Source organism: Anabrus simplex, chromosome 2 (genome assembly GCF_040414725.1).
Source record: "Anabrus simplex isolate iqAnaSimp1 chromosome 2, ASM4041472v1, whole genome shotgun sequence".
In the NCBI taxonomy this organism is placed as follows: domain Eukaryota; kingdom Metazoa; phylum Arthropoda; class Insecta; order Orthoptera; family Tettigoniidae; genus Anabrus; species Anabrus simplex.
The window spans coordinates 313,261,493-313,276,847 of NC_090266.1; the positions used below are offsets into that span (position 1 = coordinate 313,261,493).

The window sequence follows — 15,355 nt, forward strand, 5'->3', positions numbered from 1 at the left end:
GTCTCCTTTCTCCCAAGTCTTCCCAGCCCAAACATTGCAACATTTTTGTAACGCTACTCTTTTGTCGGAAATCACCCAGAACAAATCGAGCTGCTTTTCTTTGGATTTTTTCCAGTTCCTGAATCAAGTAATCCTGGTAAGGGTCCCATACACTGGAACCATACTCTAGTTGGGGTCTCACCAGAGACAAATATGCTCTCTCCTTTACATCCTTACTACAACCCCTAAATACTCTCATAACCATGTGCAGAGATCTGTACCCTTTATTTACAATCATATTTATGTGATTACCCCAATGAAAATCTTTCCTTATATTAATATCTAGGTATTCACAATGATCCCCAAAGGGAACTTTCACCTCATCAACGCAGTAATTAAAACTGAGAGGACTTTTCCTATTTGTGAAACTCACAATCTGACTTTTATCCCCGTTTATCACCATACCATTGCCTACTGTCCACCTCACAACATTATCGAGGTCATTTTGCAGTTGCTCACAATCTTGTAACTTATTTATTACTCTGTACAGAATAACATCATCTGCGAAAAGCCTTATCTCTGATTCCACTTCTTTACACAAATCATTGATATATATAAGAAAACAAAGGTCCAATAATACTGCCTTGAGGAATTCCCTCTTAATTTTTACAGGGACAGATAAAGCTTCACCTACTCTAATTCTCTGAGTAATATTTTCTAGAAACAGAGCCACCCATTCAGTCACTCTTTTGTCAAGTCCACTTGCACTCATTTTTGCCAGTAGTCTCCCATGATCTACCCTATCAAATGCCTTAGACAGGCCAATCGCGATACAGTCCAATTGACCTTCTGAATCTAGGATATCTGCTATATCTTGCTGGAATCCTACAAGTTGGGCTTCAGTGGAATAACCTTTCCTAAACCCAAACTGCCTTCCATCAAAGCAGTTATTAATTTTGCAAACATGTCTTATATAATCAGAAAGAATGCTTTCCCAAAGCTTACATACAATGCATGTCAAACTGACTGGCCTGTAATTTTCAGCTTTATGCCTATCACCCTTTCCTTTATATACAGGGGCTACTATAACAACTCTCCATTCATTTGGTAAAGATCCTTCATGCAAACAACAATCAAACTAGTACTTCAGATATGGTACTATATCCCAACCCATTGTCTTTAGTATATCCCCCGAAACCTTATCGATTCCAGCTGCTTTTCTAGTTTTCAAGATCGGTAAATTACCCAGTTGATCTCCAGCTAGTCTCATTTGGACAGCAAGTAGGGTAGATTAGACAAGGAATTAGAAAGGAAGTGGTTGTGGCCAAGGAAATTTTGATTATTTTTTGGCTTTGGAAAAGTTTAATTCTAATTTCAAGGTGTTTTAAAGCAACAGCTTTACATCTGTAGAATTACCAGCATGTTATAAAATAATAATAAAAAATGAAAATCCACAGCCTGTTTCCAGTCATTCGACCATGTCAGGAATGGAATGAGTGAAGCCCCCATCTAGCAGCGAGGGCTGGAAGTGTGCCGGCTGCCGAAGCCTGTCGCACTCCTCTGGGGGAATGATTAGTGAATGAAAGATGAAATGAAATGATATTGGAGAGTTGCTGGAATAAAATATGACAGGAAAAACTGGAGTACCTGGAGAAAAACGTGTCTCACCTCTGCTTTGTCCAGCACAAATCTCACATGGAGTGACGGGGATTTGAACCACGGAACACAGCGGTGAGAGGCAGGCGCGCTGCCGTCTGAGCCATGGAGGCTCCAACAACAACAACAACAACAACAACAACAACAACCACAACAACAACAACAACAACAATAATAATAATAATGTCATGTATGTCTTAAGTATAGATTCCATTTGTTTTTCTTGTATGCCCAAAAGTGGGTATAATTTTTTTTATACAATTGAAATTTCACAATTTGTTGAACCAGGAAAATGAATGCCACTGGTGAAAAACAAAAATTAACAACAACTGTATCAAAGAATCAGCTAATTTTAATAAAGTACATAAGCATGTAAACTCACCTTTTGACATTTCCCTTGCATGTAGAACATGCAGATGCAATCAGAACCCCGTTCTTGATTACTTCTAATCTGCTGTTGTCTTTTGCTGATTCCCCGTTTAGTTTTAGTCTCCTTACGACTCTGGCGTTTGTTAGGTGGTATCAATCGACCCAGTCCCCCCCTTAGTCTTCTTTTAACTCCACGGCCCATTCCTCTTTTAGGCCCATCATCATCTAATCCTGATAATCTTGAAAAATCATCTTGATTATCAAAGTCTGACTCATCTTCAGCATACGAGTCATAATTTTCATCGTACTGAAGTCCTGCAAACAAGAAGAAATGCAAGTGTCTCTTAATTAGGTATGAATGAAACATACAACAGGAGATTGTAACAGTCATATTCAGATCATGCCACGTACTCTACTCTATAGTTGACCCCTTCAGTGGCGGATTCTCACAGAGCTCTTATGCCAGAAAGGAGAGTTGTTTTCAGAGGAAATAACATCAGGTATTTTAAGTAATAAGCAATATGAAATGTTTTTTTTAACTTTCCTTTGGTGCTTAATTGGTACTTTGTGAGTACTGTCTTGTAACCAATACATATTCCAGCTTTTGAATTATTCCCATTAACAAAACTAACACAATAAACTGCCGAATTTCACAAGAATTGACTTCTTTATAAAACTGTGCCATTATATGTGGAGATTTATTTACAACTTTTTCAATGTAATTTTTGGCATAGGAATTGCTTTCGATCATTACCAAATTACATCATCGTCCATTATAAATAGTTCAAAATAGTCAATCTTACTCAACCCTGGCAATAATTCAACCCTTACTCTAGAATTTCCAGTAAATGGAATTATTATTAGGTTGTGCAGGCTAACATTTTCTCCATGCAAAGTTGTTCTACATCTCTTACCATCACCATTGCTTCCAACGGAATATCTTCAATTTCACTAACAATACCAACATCATCATCTGAACAATGAATCATCATCACTACTATCTGAAATACTAATATCACTTACAGATTCATCTTCAGTGCAGTCCCTTATTTTATTTTCACATATCCCTTTTGTTTTACACTCACCATTTCTGTTTACTTTGTAAGCTGGTGACAGATTGTATGTAAAGAAAAGGAGGTAAGACATATTTTAGGCCAAATATTTCATGAATGCAGCTGGAAACCTTCCAGCCATCTGTTGAGAATGCTGGAAAACATTTTCCACAGAGATTACAATACACAAGAAATTATTGGGCGAATGCAGAATGAACAGTGCAGCTAAACGAGAATTTCTCACACAGTTATGTTATGGGCATGTGCGCGCAGTTTCATGAGCATGCCACTGAAGAGGTTAATAAGCTTTACTTTCAGTTAGTTAGTAGATACTGTAGTATTAATTTAGATAATGTTACCTTCGAGAGTACTGGTAACGTACATTCATTTCCTTTCCGTAGGAATCTCTAATGCACCGTCTCTTGTGAATCTTATTGCAACTTACTAAGAAAACTGTACGCACAAATCGATCGCTATTCTCTCAAAGGGACTTTGCACATTGTACTGGCACATGGGTGCTTTCTTTCTTCCTCTTGGTCCTTTCCTGACAGCACACACCTCACACTTCCTGCACCATGCTACGACACCATCTTAGCAGTTGACCAGCAGAACCTTTCTCTAATCTTAGCCAGTGTTCTACTCACACTAAGATGTCCCTCAGAACTCCCATCACACAGGTATTTTAAGACTTCAGGGATCTTTATTTGAGGACAATGATCAGTATTCTTGTAGATGTTCCATCTGAATCCTCAATGAGGCACTTCAACACATCATTTTGTAGCTGCAAAAAGAATTCCACTGGTCCCAATAGGACTCGATTATTGGGCTGAGTGGAGCAACTTTTCCTCAAGAAATTTGACGTCATGTTTCCTTACAGCGAATTACCTTGCCTAGATATGGATCTTCACATTGATTTCTGTAAATTTCTATAGGATGCCACATCATCCACTACCATCACCTTTGTTGCATGGCCAGCTTTCATTTCTTGCCGAAAACAATGATTACAATCCATTGGACGTGGCCTTTTAAACAAATCATTGGCATTCTTGTGGCTTGTTACTGCTCAATGTTCAATCTCAAAATGGTATTTTTGCATATGCCCTATTTAAATGGCAATCTGCCCTTCTGAGTACCTAAACTACATTAGCCACTTCAAAGCACCATGATCTTACAGTACTTACAGAAGTGGTCCACCGACTTCACCAGAACTAACAATTCCCACAGTTTCTCTCAGGGTTGGACAGCATCTTGCTGAAGTATGCTATCACCCTTTCTTGACAGTTCTGCATCTGGGATAATACTCCACCTATTCCTCTACTGCTGGCATCCATGTCCAGTATAAATAGACATGTAGTACATATATGTAGATCAGAATGGGGGCAGTGGGTCAGCAATGCCTTTAAGATGTTCGAAAGCTGAGTGACTGCAATCATTCCACGAGTAAAACCACCCTTCAGTAAGCCTTGACAAGCATTTAGCTATGTTGGCAAATCCTGGCACGAAATGTCGGCAGTGGCATAGTCGTAAGAAACTCTGAAGTTCACGTACATCTTTAGGAATAGGTCATTCCTTTACTGCACGTCTTCTCTGAATCTATGGCTACACCATCTTTGGAAATGTCATGTCTTTGGATTCAGCTTCAGGTTGGCTCCCTGCAGTTGCTTAAAGACTTCCTCCAGGTTTGATAGGTGTTCACTGGAAGTTTTACATAATACTATGATATCATCCAAGTAAATGAGGCAGGTTTTCCATGACAGACCTTGCAGTACTGCTTCTATCAGTCCTTCAAATATAGTTGGTGCATTGCACAGTCCAAAACACATAACTGTAATGTGCCAAAACCTGTACTAATTGAGAACACTTGTCTTCTCTCTATCTTTGGCCTCCATTTCTACTTGCCAATATACACTTTTCAAATCCAGAGTTGGAAAATACTTGAGATCCAGACAATATGTCTAGAGTGTCATCTATCCTGGGTAAATGAGAACTGCCTGTAAGTGTCCTGCTGTTCAACTGTTGGCAGTCCACATAAAATTTGGCCGACCCGTCCTTTTCCTTCACTAAAACCACCGGAGATGTCCAGGGTCTACTAGACTGTTTGATGACGCTGCTTATTCATGCCACAAACGATTCTCTCAGCCTCCTCTCTTCCTGATAGTGGCAAGCATTGAGGGTGCTGTGTCTGATCGGTTGTGTACTTCCGGTTTTTAATTTATGCTTTACGACACTCATCCTACCATACATACACTTGTCATTCGTGAAGACATCTTGATATTTGACCAACAGCTTTGTATGACCGAGCTTCAAGGTCTCAGTTAATTATGAAAGATTACCAACATGCTGGGTATCCTTTGTGGTCTCCCCACAAACAATGCATGATACAGGATTACAACAGACCATCTGAGTGCCCCCTCTCTTCAATGATTTGTAATATCTGAAGCCATCTCTTTTCAGTTTCAAGTCAGTAAATTTATAACTGTTAGGTTCTTCAGTCTGCTGAGACTAATTTTGATTAATAAATGTATAAACTATCTGAAAAAGGAAACATGTTAACAGTATTTTACTTGAAATGAAACAACTTAAATAAAACGGAATGACATGTTTCGTTCCTAAAAGATCATCATCAGATTCTATCAAATCACACTCAAATATTTATGTTTATTTCTGTTTAAATACTTAGAAACTTGAAATCTGGAACTTATCTTAATGAAGCCCTGCTTTGTCTCCATTCCAAAAGTAACACAGAACCTTCAATATTCTTACATTCACAAGTACATAAATTTCCTTTCCATCACTTACAACATGGCACTCAACAACAACAGACAAAAAACTACCCACACTTCTCCACACATTTCTTCCATATCTCCTTATGCTCAGCGTAGCAACCGTCACTTGTCTCCCCCCGTCCAGCTGAGGGAGGCATTACTTAACTCGTAACAATATTTTTCAGTTACTAATTTTGATATTTTTCTGTTAATGTTTAATCCCTATTTAACATACATTCTTCATTAACTGCCAGTTTAATTATTGTTTACTCCCTATTAAATTCCTAAGTTTTTTATTAATTGTAATTAATTATCATGGTATTTTAATTTAATGTGCTAAAAATCACAAACATCATATGTGGGTAAGTGTAAGAGACAACTAAGAACCCAAACTATGCCAAATTATAAATAAATTTTAAAAAATAAAAAAAATAGATAAATAAATAATATTAGAAGTAAGAGCTTTATTCCAATATGAATAATTCCTTTCCCAAGGAAACCTCACATGCCACAGTTTATAAAATAGGACAAGCTAGTGATCAAATAATGCAGAAGTGAAAAACAACCAATACCTATTAGAAGAGGACTATACGAGGACGGTTTAAAAAGTCCTCGGAATCACCGCTAGTTGTCAATGCTAGAGCAACAAGGTTCTCGCGCAATAATCACACATCCTTTGTGAGTGAACACATGGCGCGTCAGTGCTCTAGCTGCAGGAGTGTGGTAGTGACGACTCTTTGTTGTTGTTCCCGCGTAGTGATTTGTGACAATGGAAAAAACTGAGATTCGAGCAGTGATTAAATACTTTGTAAAGAAAAGTATGAAAGCAAAAGAAATTCATGCCGACTTTCAGAACACACTGGGGGACTCTGCTCCTTCATTTTCAACTGTTGCCAAGTGGACCAGCGAGTTTAAATTCGGTCGGGAGAGCTTGGATTATGATCCGCGTAGTGGACGGCCAAAAAGTGTTATGACCCCAGAATTTATCGCAAAAGTGCATAAAATGATCATGGAGGATCATCGACTGAAAGTGCGGGAGATTGCTGAAGCTGTAGGGATGTCTTCTGAATGGGTATATTATATTTTAACCGAAGAATTGGGTATGAAAAAATTATCTGCAAGATGGGTGCCGCAGCTCTTGACATTGGACAATAAACGCACCAGATTGGAAATGTCCGAACAAAGTCTGGCCCGTTCTCAGTGCAACCAACAAGATCTTTTGCGCCGCTTTGTGACTACAGATGAAACTTGGGTCCACTACTATACCCCAGAGACAAAACAGCAGTCAAAGCAGTGGAAACATGCTGATTCACCACCACCAAAAAAAGCAAAGGCAGTGCGTTCGGCCGGAAAGGTCATGGCCTCAGTTTTCTGGAATGCAAAAGGCATTCTGCTGATAGATTATCTTCCTACTGGCCAAACAATTACAGGGAAATACTATGCAAACCTCCTAGACCAACTACAGGAAAAGATACGCGAAACAAGGCCTGGTTTGGCAAGGAAAAAGGTCATCTTTAATCAGGACAATGCTCCGGCGCACACAAGTGTTATTGCCATGGCAGAACTTCATGAACTGGGGTACGAATTGTTGCCACATCCACCTTATTCACCTGATTTGGCACCATCAGACTTTGATCTATTCCCCAGGCTGAAAATTTTCCTCGGTGGACGGAGATTTTCTACAAGGGAAGAACTGACAGCCGAATTGGAGAGGTATTTTTCAGGCCTGGAGGAATCTCATTTTCGAGATGGGATCAAGGCATTGGAACATCGCTGGAGCAAATGCATTCGTCTACAGGGAGACTATGTTGAAAAATAAAAGCAGTTCCACCGAGGTAAGATACTTAATTCCAGTACATTCCGAGAACTTTTCAAAGCACCTATGTAGAACTGGGAGAGGATCATAATATTTCTGGGTATGTCATGTTTAAACTTAATTAGATTTCATTAAATCCTAGAAAAATAAACGCTGTATAAGACTTGTGGAGTACCTATGACAGTTTGATGTGAGACTGCAGAATGGGTACAAGATGGTGGCTATGTTTCATGTAAATATCTGGCGTATCATGCAGAATATATCATACTCTGTAACAGCAATGGCATATGATGTACAGTTATTGTGCAATATGTAGTGTCAAAAACAAAATAAAACAAGTGGCCGCTCTCCTGAATGCAAGTCACCTTCGGGTCCCTTTGCTACTATTTGGAGACAGGCAGTGTTATATGTTGTTGGGCCATGGAATGATGTGGCCTCATATATCTAGTTATAATGAACCAGATCTCATCATCATCACCACCATCATCATTCCAGCTGTTGGTCAGGTCTGCTTGGAAGATAAGCCTCTCCATCCCTTGTCTTCCCACCACTTCTTGCTCTTCACTCTTGTCCAGTCCTCATCCCTTCTCTGCACACACTCTGCCACTCCTTTCATCTACGTGTCTCTTGGTCACCCTCTTTGTCATTTTCCTGTTATCTCCATTTCATGCATATCTCCTGGGTATCCTTTCCTCTGTTCTTCTCTTCATGTGTCCATACCATCTAAGTCTAGATGCCTTTATCTTGCTCTGTAGTGGCTCTTCTTTTACTTTACCTTTAACCTTCTCATTTCCTTTCTTATCTTATCCTGCTTCTCAGAAATTTAATTTCACTTGTGTGTATCCTAGTCATGCGCTCTTCCTCATTACCCATGTTTCTGCTGCGTACATCAGAATAAGTACATAGTACGTCCTGTACATCATTCTTTTGCATCTCTGAGGGACATCCTTACTCCAAACCAGGCTTCTGACACTTTCAGGAATGCTCCTGCTTGTCTTCCAAGCTACAACATTTTTAGCTTCCTCCTTTTGGTCTTATATTTCTTCCACTTTTCTCTATAATACTTCACAGATACTTGAAACTTTCTACCTTCCTAAGCTGTTCCCCTCCAAGCATTATCCCTCTCACAGGTCTCTCCTTTCTAGTTGTGATCACGATCTCGCTCTTTTTGGCATTAAATTTCATTCCATATTCTTCCACCTCATCTTCCCATGAATCTAACTGTTCCTGGATATCCTCTTCCTTTTCTCCCTAGATTAACAAGTCATCTGCAAACATCATCACCTTCATTTGCCCTTCCCCAATTTTCCTTTCCTTTTTTGTCATTAACTCATTCATTACTACAATGGAGAATGAAGGTGACAGAGCACTTCCTTCCCTTAATCCACATTTTTTTTGCTCAAACAAGTCTGTTCTCTCTCTCTCCTTCTACTTTCACACAACTGACACTCCCATAGTACATCTCCCTCACTCTTTCTGTTGTCTGCTTCTCAACACCCTTTTTCTGTAAGGCTTCCCATACTTTGGTTCTGCACACAAGATCATATGCCTCCTCACAGTCCAAGAAGGCCATCAGTAGATCTTTACCCCACTCCTAATGATGCTCTTGTTGTCTTAGTGTGAATATAATGTCTACTGTGGACCTTCCTGATCTGAAGCCATACTCTTCTCTTAGTTTTTCCTCACCCTCTTTCTGATTCTAGTGTCCAGAATTTCCTCAAACACCTTTGCACAGTCACATATCAATGTGACTCCCCTATAGATTTTCCTATTCCCCTTCTTGAAGATGGGTATGATTATCACCTTCTTCCAGTCTTCAGGGATCTTACTCTCCTTCCATACTACTTTCAACACACGATGAAGCCACTGTTTTGCTACCTCTCCTGCTGCCTTCACCATCTGAATACTCAGTTCATCTAAACCTAGGGCTTTCCATCCTTCCATCTTGTCCAGTGTTACTTCTACTTCTCCCCATGTTAAGTCTTTTCTTTCTTCCAGGCTTCTTCCTTTCTCCATGCTTATACTTTCCTCCTCAATGCATCCTTCTGGGTTTAGTAAATCTTCAAAATACTCCTCCCAAATTCCTTTGAGTTTCTCTTTTTCCTGCACTTCATTTCCATTTTTATCTATCATAATAACATCCTGGTGCCTCCGTGACTCAGGAGGCAGCGCGCCGGCCTCTCAGCGCTGGGTTACGTTTTTCAAATCCTAGTCACTCCATGTGAGATTTGTGCTGGACAAAGCAGAGGCGGGACAGGTTCTCTGGTTTTCCCTATCATCTTTCATTCCAGCAACACTCTCCAATATAATTTCATTTCATCTGTCAGTCATTAATCATTGCCTCAGAGGAGTGTGACAGGCTTCGGCAGCCGGCATACTTCCTATCCTCGCCGCTAGACGGGGGCTTCATTCATTCCATTCCCGACCTGTTTGAATGAATGGAAATAGGCTGAAGATTTTCATTTTCATTATAACATCCTACCTCATGACTTTCCTTTTACTCTTGACTGTTCCATAGAGTACTTTTTAATTTCCTTTACTATCTGGGCCGATGACCTTAGATGTTAGGCCCCTTTAAACAACAAGCATCATCATCATCACCACCTTTACTATCTTCTTCCATCATGTTTGTCTACTTTTCCATCCATTTTTTTCTCTGCTACAACATTTTTAGCATCCTCCTTTTGGTCCTATATTCTTGTCCTGTCTCCATTGAAACCACACTCTAAAAGCTCCCCACCTGCCACTGGCTGTCGTTCCACCATGGAGTCTCCTTGTACCTTTTCTTGTACCTTTTCTGGTACTAGTTCTCCCACAAACTTCCTCTGCAGCTTTTACTAATGTCTTCTTCAAACTTTCCCATTCCTCCTTTCCTGTTTTTGTATCATCTGTTGGTAAGTTCTATCTTATTTTTTCCCGGTATTCTTTTCCTTCATTTTGATAAATTTTTCTTGGTTCTCTTTCCTCTTTCTTTCCTTCATTGTCCTCACTTTCATTACCAGTAGTCTGTGTTCACTATCTAGAACCTCTGATGGTATTACCCTTACATCTGTAGCATTTCTCTTCATTTCACAATCGCAGAGCATGTGATCCACAATGGATTTCCTACACCAGTCACTGTTGTACCAGGTTGTCTTATGGTTTTCTCTCTTCTTGAACCATGAGTTCCCAACCATCATCCCATTTCTTTTGCACAAATCAAGCAGCTTTTCCCCCCTCCTTATTTCTATTTCCCCTGCCTTCTGCTCCAAGTACATTGTCATATCCCTTCCTTTCCATGTCTACATGGGCATTCAAGTCTCCCATTACTACTTTTTTTCCTTTCTTTTTTTACAATTTGCTTTACACTGCACTGACACAGGAAGGTCTCATGGTGAGAATGGGATAGGAAAAGGCTACAAGTGGGAAGGACATGGCCTTGGCCTTAAAAATAAGGTACAGCCCCAGCATTTGCCTGGTTTGAAAATGACAACCATCTTCAGGGCTGCCAACAGTGAGGTTTGAACCCACTATCTCCCAAATGAAAGTTCACAGCTGTGCGACCCTAACCACACAGCCAACTTCCTTGGTTTACTATTTTGTCTTGCCATTCAACTGTCTCTCCAATTCTTCCTCAAAGTCATCCTTATCCTGTTATGTGCAGCCTATTTGTGGAGCATATACTTGTATTATTTCCCAACTTTTTCCTTTAATTATTATTTTGACTTTCATCAACCTGTCACTTATCCCCTTTACATCCCCTTCCAATCCAATTCTCACTAATAATCCAACTCTATTTTGTTTTCCTTCATAAATTCCCATCCAGTACAAACAAAAACCATTCTGCAGCTCTTTCTTACCTTCCCCCCTCCATTTAGTCTTTGCCAGCCAGCCCTAATAAATCCAGTTTTCTTCTTTCCATCCTTTTTTTTTTTTTTTTTTTTTTTGCAAGTTGCTTTACGTCGCACCGACACAAGATAGGTCTTATGGCGACGATGGGACAGGGAAGGGCTAGGAGTGGGAAGGAAGCGGCCGTGGCCAGCATTTGCCTGGTGTGAAAATGGGAAACCACGGAAAACCATTTTTAGGGCTGCCGACAGTGGGGTTCGAACCTACTATCTCCCGAATACTGGATATTGTCCATCATGTCTACAACCTCTTCTACTTTTCCGATTAGATCTGCATGCTACTATTGTGGCAAAGTTGTAACGAGTTGGACTGGTATTCATGAAGTCGTACATTCATATATAACCTACTGCTTGCTATGTTTTTAAGAAAGAGAAATTATAAATGTTCTGGTCTCTTTTGTGGCTGTATAGTAATTAACATCAGGTTCATAAATTAATTATGCCATGACTATAATTATTTATTAAGACTTTTGGGTCGATTGCAGAAACGATGGGTAGTTTTAAGCCTTAGACAACATCTACCTAAACGATGTCTAAATCGAGCACGATCTTCCATTGCATAAACAATGTTCAGCTGGTGTTTAACTAGACATCATTTAAAGTTTCAATATTGGTTTGAAAATGGAGATAGAAGTATCTTTCACGTAACTCTTTGCTTGTCGCAACCAATGAAATTCTTTTTTATTATTATTTATAAGTTTCATATTCCGTATTGATTGGATTCAATGTAATAGACAAGAAAAATGTTCCACCGATCAATACTATTTATTGTGAGTGAATTATTGCACTAGTACCGGTTTCGGCCTTTCTTGGCCATCATCAGCTAGCACACAATATTTACAGTCATTAGACAATATTACAAAGATGTTACGTTAGAGTATCCGGATGTCTAATGAAAAATGGAAGAAAAATATATTGCAATATGTTGCGTTAAAATATCTCTGATTAAAAGTGGTGATGGTTATAATAAACTAAAACCTATTAAGTGAGCATGGACATGAGTACATAAACACATTAAATTATATAGGCCGCATCATAAGACACTAAAAATATAGCATATTAAACACATTAAAACATGGTATATTTTAAAAACGTCTATTAAAATTTGAGTTCATGTTGCGTAGCATTCATTCTTCAATCCTCTTGTAGTTCTTGTGTTGATTAAGTTGTATTAGGTGATCAACGAGAATGTTCTATGGCTGATATACTTTGTATTGGTATGTTATAAGAACTCTTGTCATTAAAATTTGAAAATTGAGTACTGTGCAATTCAACTGTTGATGTAGTCCAGTAAGATTTATATATACAGCGAGACAGGGTTTGATTTTAGAGCAGTTGGTGGTGACACCTCTCTCGTCTATGCACGTTATATGATTGTTATCTGTAAAGATATAGCCAAATACAATGGATACAGCAAAGAAATGGTCAACAAAATCATTCACAAAATAAAATCCCAACCTAAAACTAAATTAATCAAAATAGCCAAACCCAAAAAAGATTATGTCTTATTTACCTTCAACAACACCAATATATATACTATAACTAATATCCTTAAGAAGCACAACCTGAAAATAGCATTCAAAACCACACACAACAGCACCAACACTATACACAACACCAAAACAGTCAATAATAATAATAAATACAACCAATCAGCTGTCTACCGTATCAAATGTAACAACTGTGACACAAGCTATATTGGACGTACAGACAGAAACTTCACCGTCCGTTATAATGAACACATAAATGCAGTAAAGCACAACCATTTCTCATCAATAGGCCAACATGTAGAAGAATCTAAGCACAATTTCACAGACATCAATAATGACATGATGATATTAAACAAACTCTAAGGGCCCCCTGCTCAACATAACCAAAGATTTCTATACTTCTCTGGATCAATACGCTAAACCCAATCATAACATTAACGACATTACAGAGAAAACCAGTATCATCTTTGACAAAGCCATTCCTGCAATAAAGAATGACTATCTCAAATTAGTAAACACATGTCATAACAAACCGACGAATCACAAACCTAACCCTGCCCCTACCTCCACAATAGCCACTCCTCCTTCCCCTCCACCAACATCCCTCCACACAGCTAACATGAGCCCCAGACGTACTCGTAGCAGAACACAACTAATCTCCAAACATATCGGTACACAACCTCCACAGCAACAATAGTAAGTACTCTTTTCATTTCATACATACATCCAGGCATTCCTTCATACACACGCTATACTCATATTAGCTTTTCTTTACAGATAACAACCATATAACGTGCATAGACGAGAGAGGTGTCACCACCAACTGCTCTAAAATCAAACCCTGTCTCGCTGTATATATAAATCTTACTGGACTACATCAACAGTTGAATTGCACAGTACTCAATTTTCAAATTTTAATGACAAGAGTTCTTATAACATACCAATACAAAGTATATCAGCCATAGAACGTTCTCGTTGATCACCTAATACAACTTAATCAACACAAGAACTACAAGAGGATTGAAGAATGAATGCTACGCAACATGAACTCAAATTTTAATAGACATTTTTAAAATATACCATGTTTTAATGTGTTTTATTTTTAGTGTCTTATGATGTGGCCTATATATTTTAATGTGTTTATGTACTCATGTCCATGCTCACTCAATAGGTTTTAGTTTATTATAACCATCACCACTTTTAATCAGAGATATTTTAACGCAACATATTGCAATATATTTTACTTCCATTTTTCATTAGACATCCGGATGCTCTAACGTAACATCTTTGTAATATTGTCTAATGACTGTAAATATTGTGTGCTAGCTGATGATGGCCAAGAAAGGCCGAAACCGGTACTAGTGCAATAATTCACTCACAATAAATAGTATTGATCGGTGGAACATTTTTCTTGTCTATTACACCAATGAAATTCGTCGGTGCGCGTGCCGAACGTTTTTTTTTTTTTTTTTTTTTTTTTTTTTTTTTTTTTTTTTTTTTTTGCTAGTGGCTTTACGTCGCTCCGACACAGATAGGTCTTATGGCAGCAATATCGCTTTTGGTGGAAATTAAATCTCATAATATTACCAACACTAAAGCGACACACCAACGTACGGGGAAGTGTAGCTTTGATTATAGTGTTGTTATGGTGAGTGTAATCTAATCGTAAATAGCTTCGACGAAGGGAAGATGAAACAATAGTAATGTGTAACCGAATACGCATCATCGGCAGCCCTGAATTTTGTTTTCCGTAGTTTCCCTATGTTTACACCAGGCAAATACTAGGGCTGTTATTATGGCCATGGCTGATTTTCCCCAGTCCTCCTCTATAAACAATAATAACCACCATCACCACCACTTGCCTTTTGCTATGTCATAGTTGCCGAAAACTCATCTGAATTAGCATGATGATTATATATATACCACATACAACCTACTTTTTAGTTTTCACTATTATGTGTGCTTACTTGGCAGTAAATATAAGTGAATCACTCCTGGTTGATGTATGTGACAGCCCTCTGATGATTGGGACCAGTAATTCTGACAAGTATGTAGTCGAAGTGTCCTATAATTCCATGGAAATTACCCCCATGTATAATAAAATATATCGGTTGCCAAGAATTGTATTCCGGTTGGCAGTTACCGGACTGTTCCTTTGTCAGTCTCAAGAAACAAGTCTCTTGAAAAGCAAAATCTTATTTTAAGCTCTACCTCCCCCATACATTTCAAATGAATTGCTGCTATTTTGCAGCAGGCGACCCACAGAGAGGCCGTCAGACTAACCTTTCTTCCCGGAACTGTCTCAACATGATAAGACAAATTACATGTTTCATGGTACATA

General features: G+C 38.8%; 1 protein-coding gene across 1 annotated transcript in view; it reads right to left on the bottom strand.

Moving 5' to 3' along the window:
- The window catches only part of LOC136864085 (protein suppressor of sable), a 274,892-nt gene that overhangs the window by 127,317 nt on the left and 132,220 nt on the right, over nt 1-15,355 (bottom strand). The window contains exon 4 of the mRNA XM_067140638.2: nt 2,018-2,319. Coding sequence (XP_066996739.2) covers nt 2,018-2,319 — 302 coding nt within the window. The remainder of the gene's footprint in view (nt 1-2,017; nt 2,320-15,355) is intronic.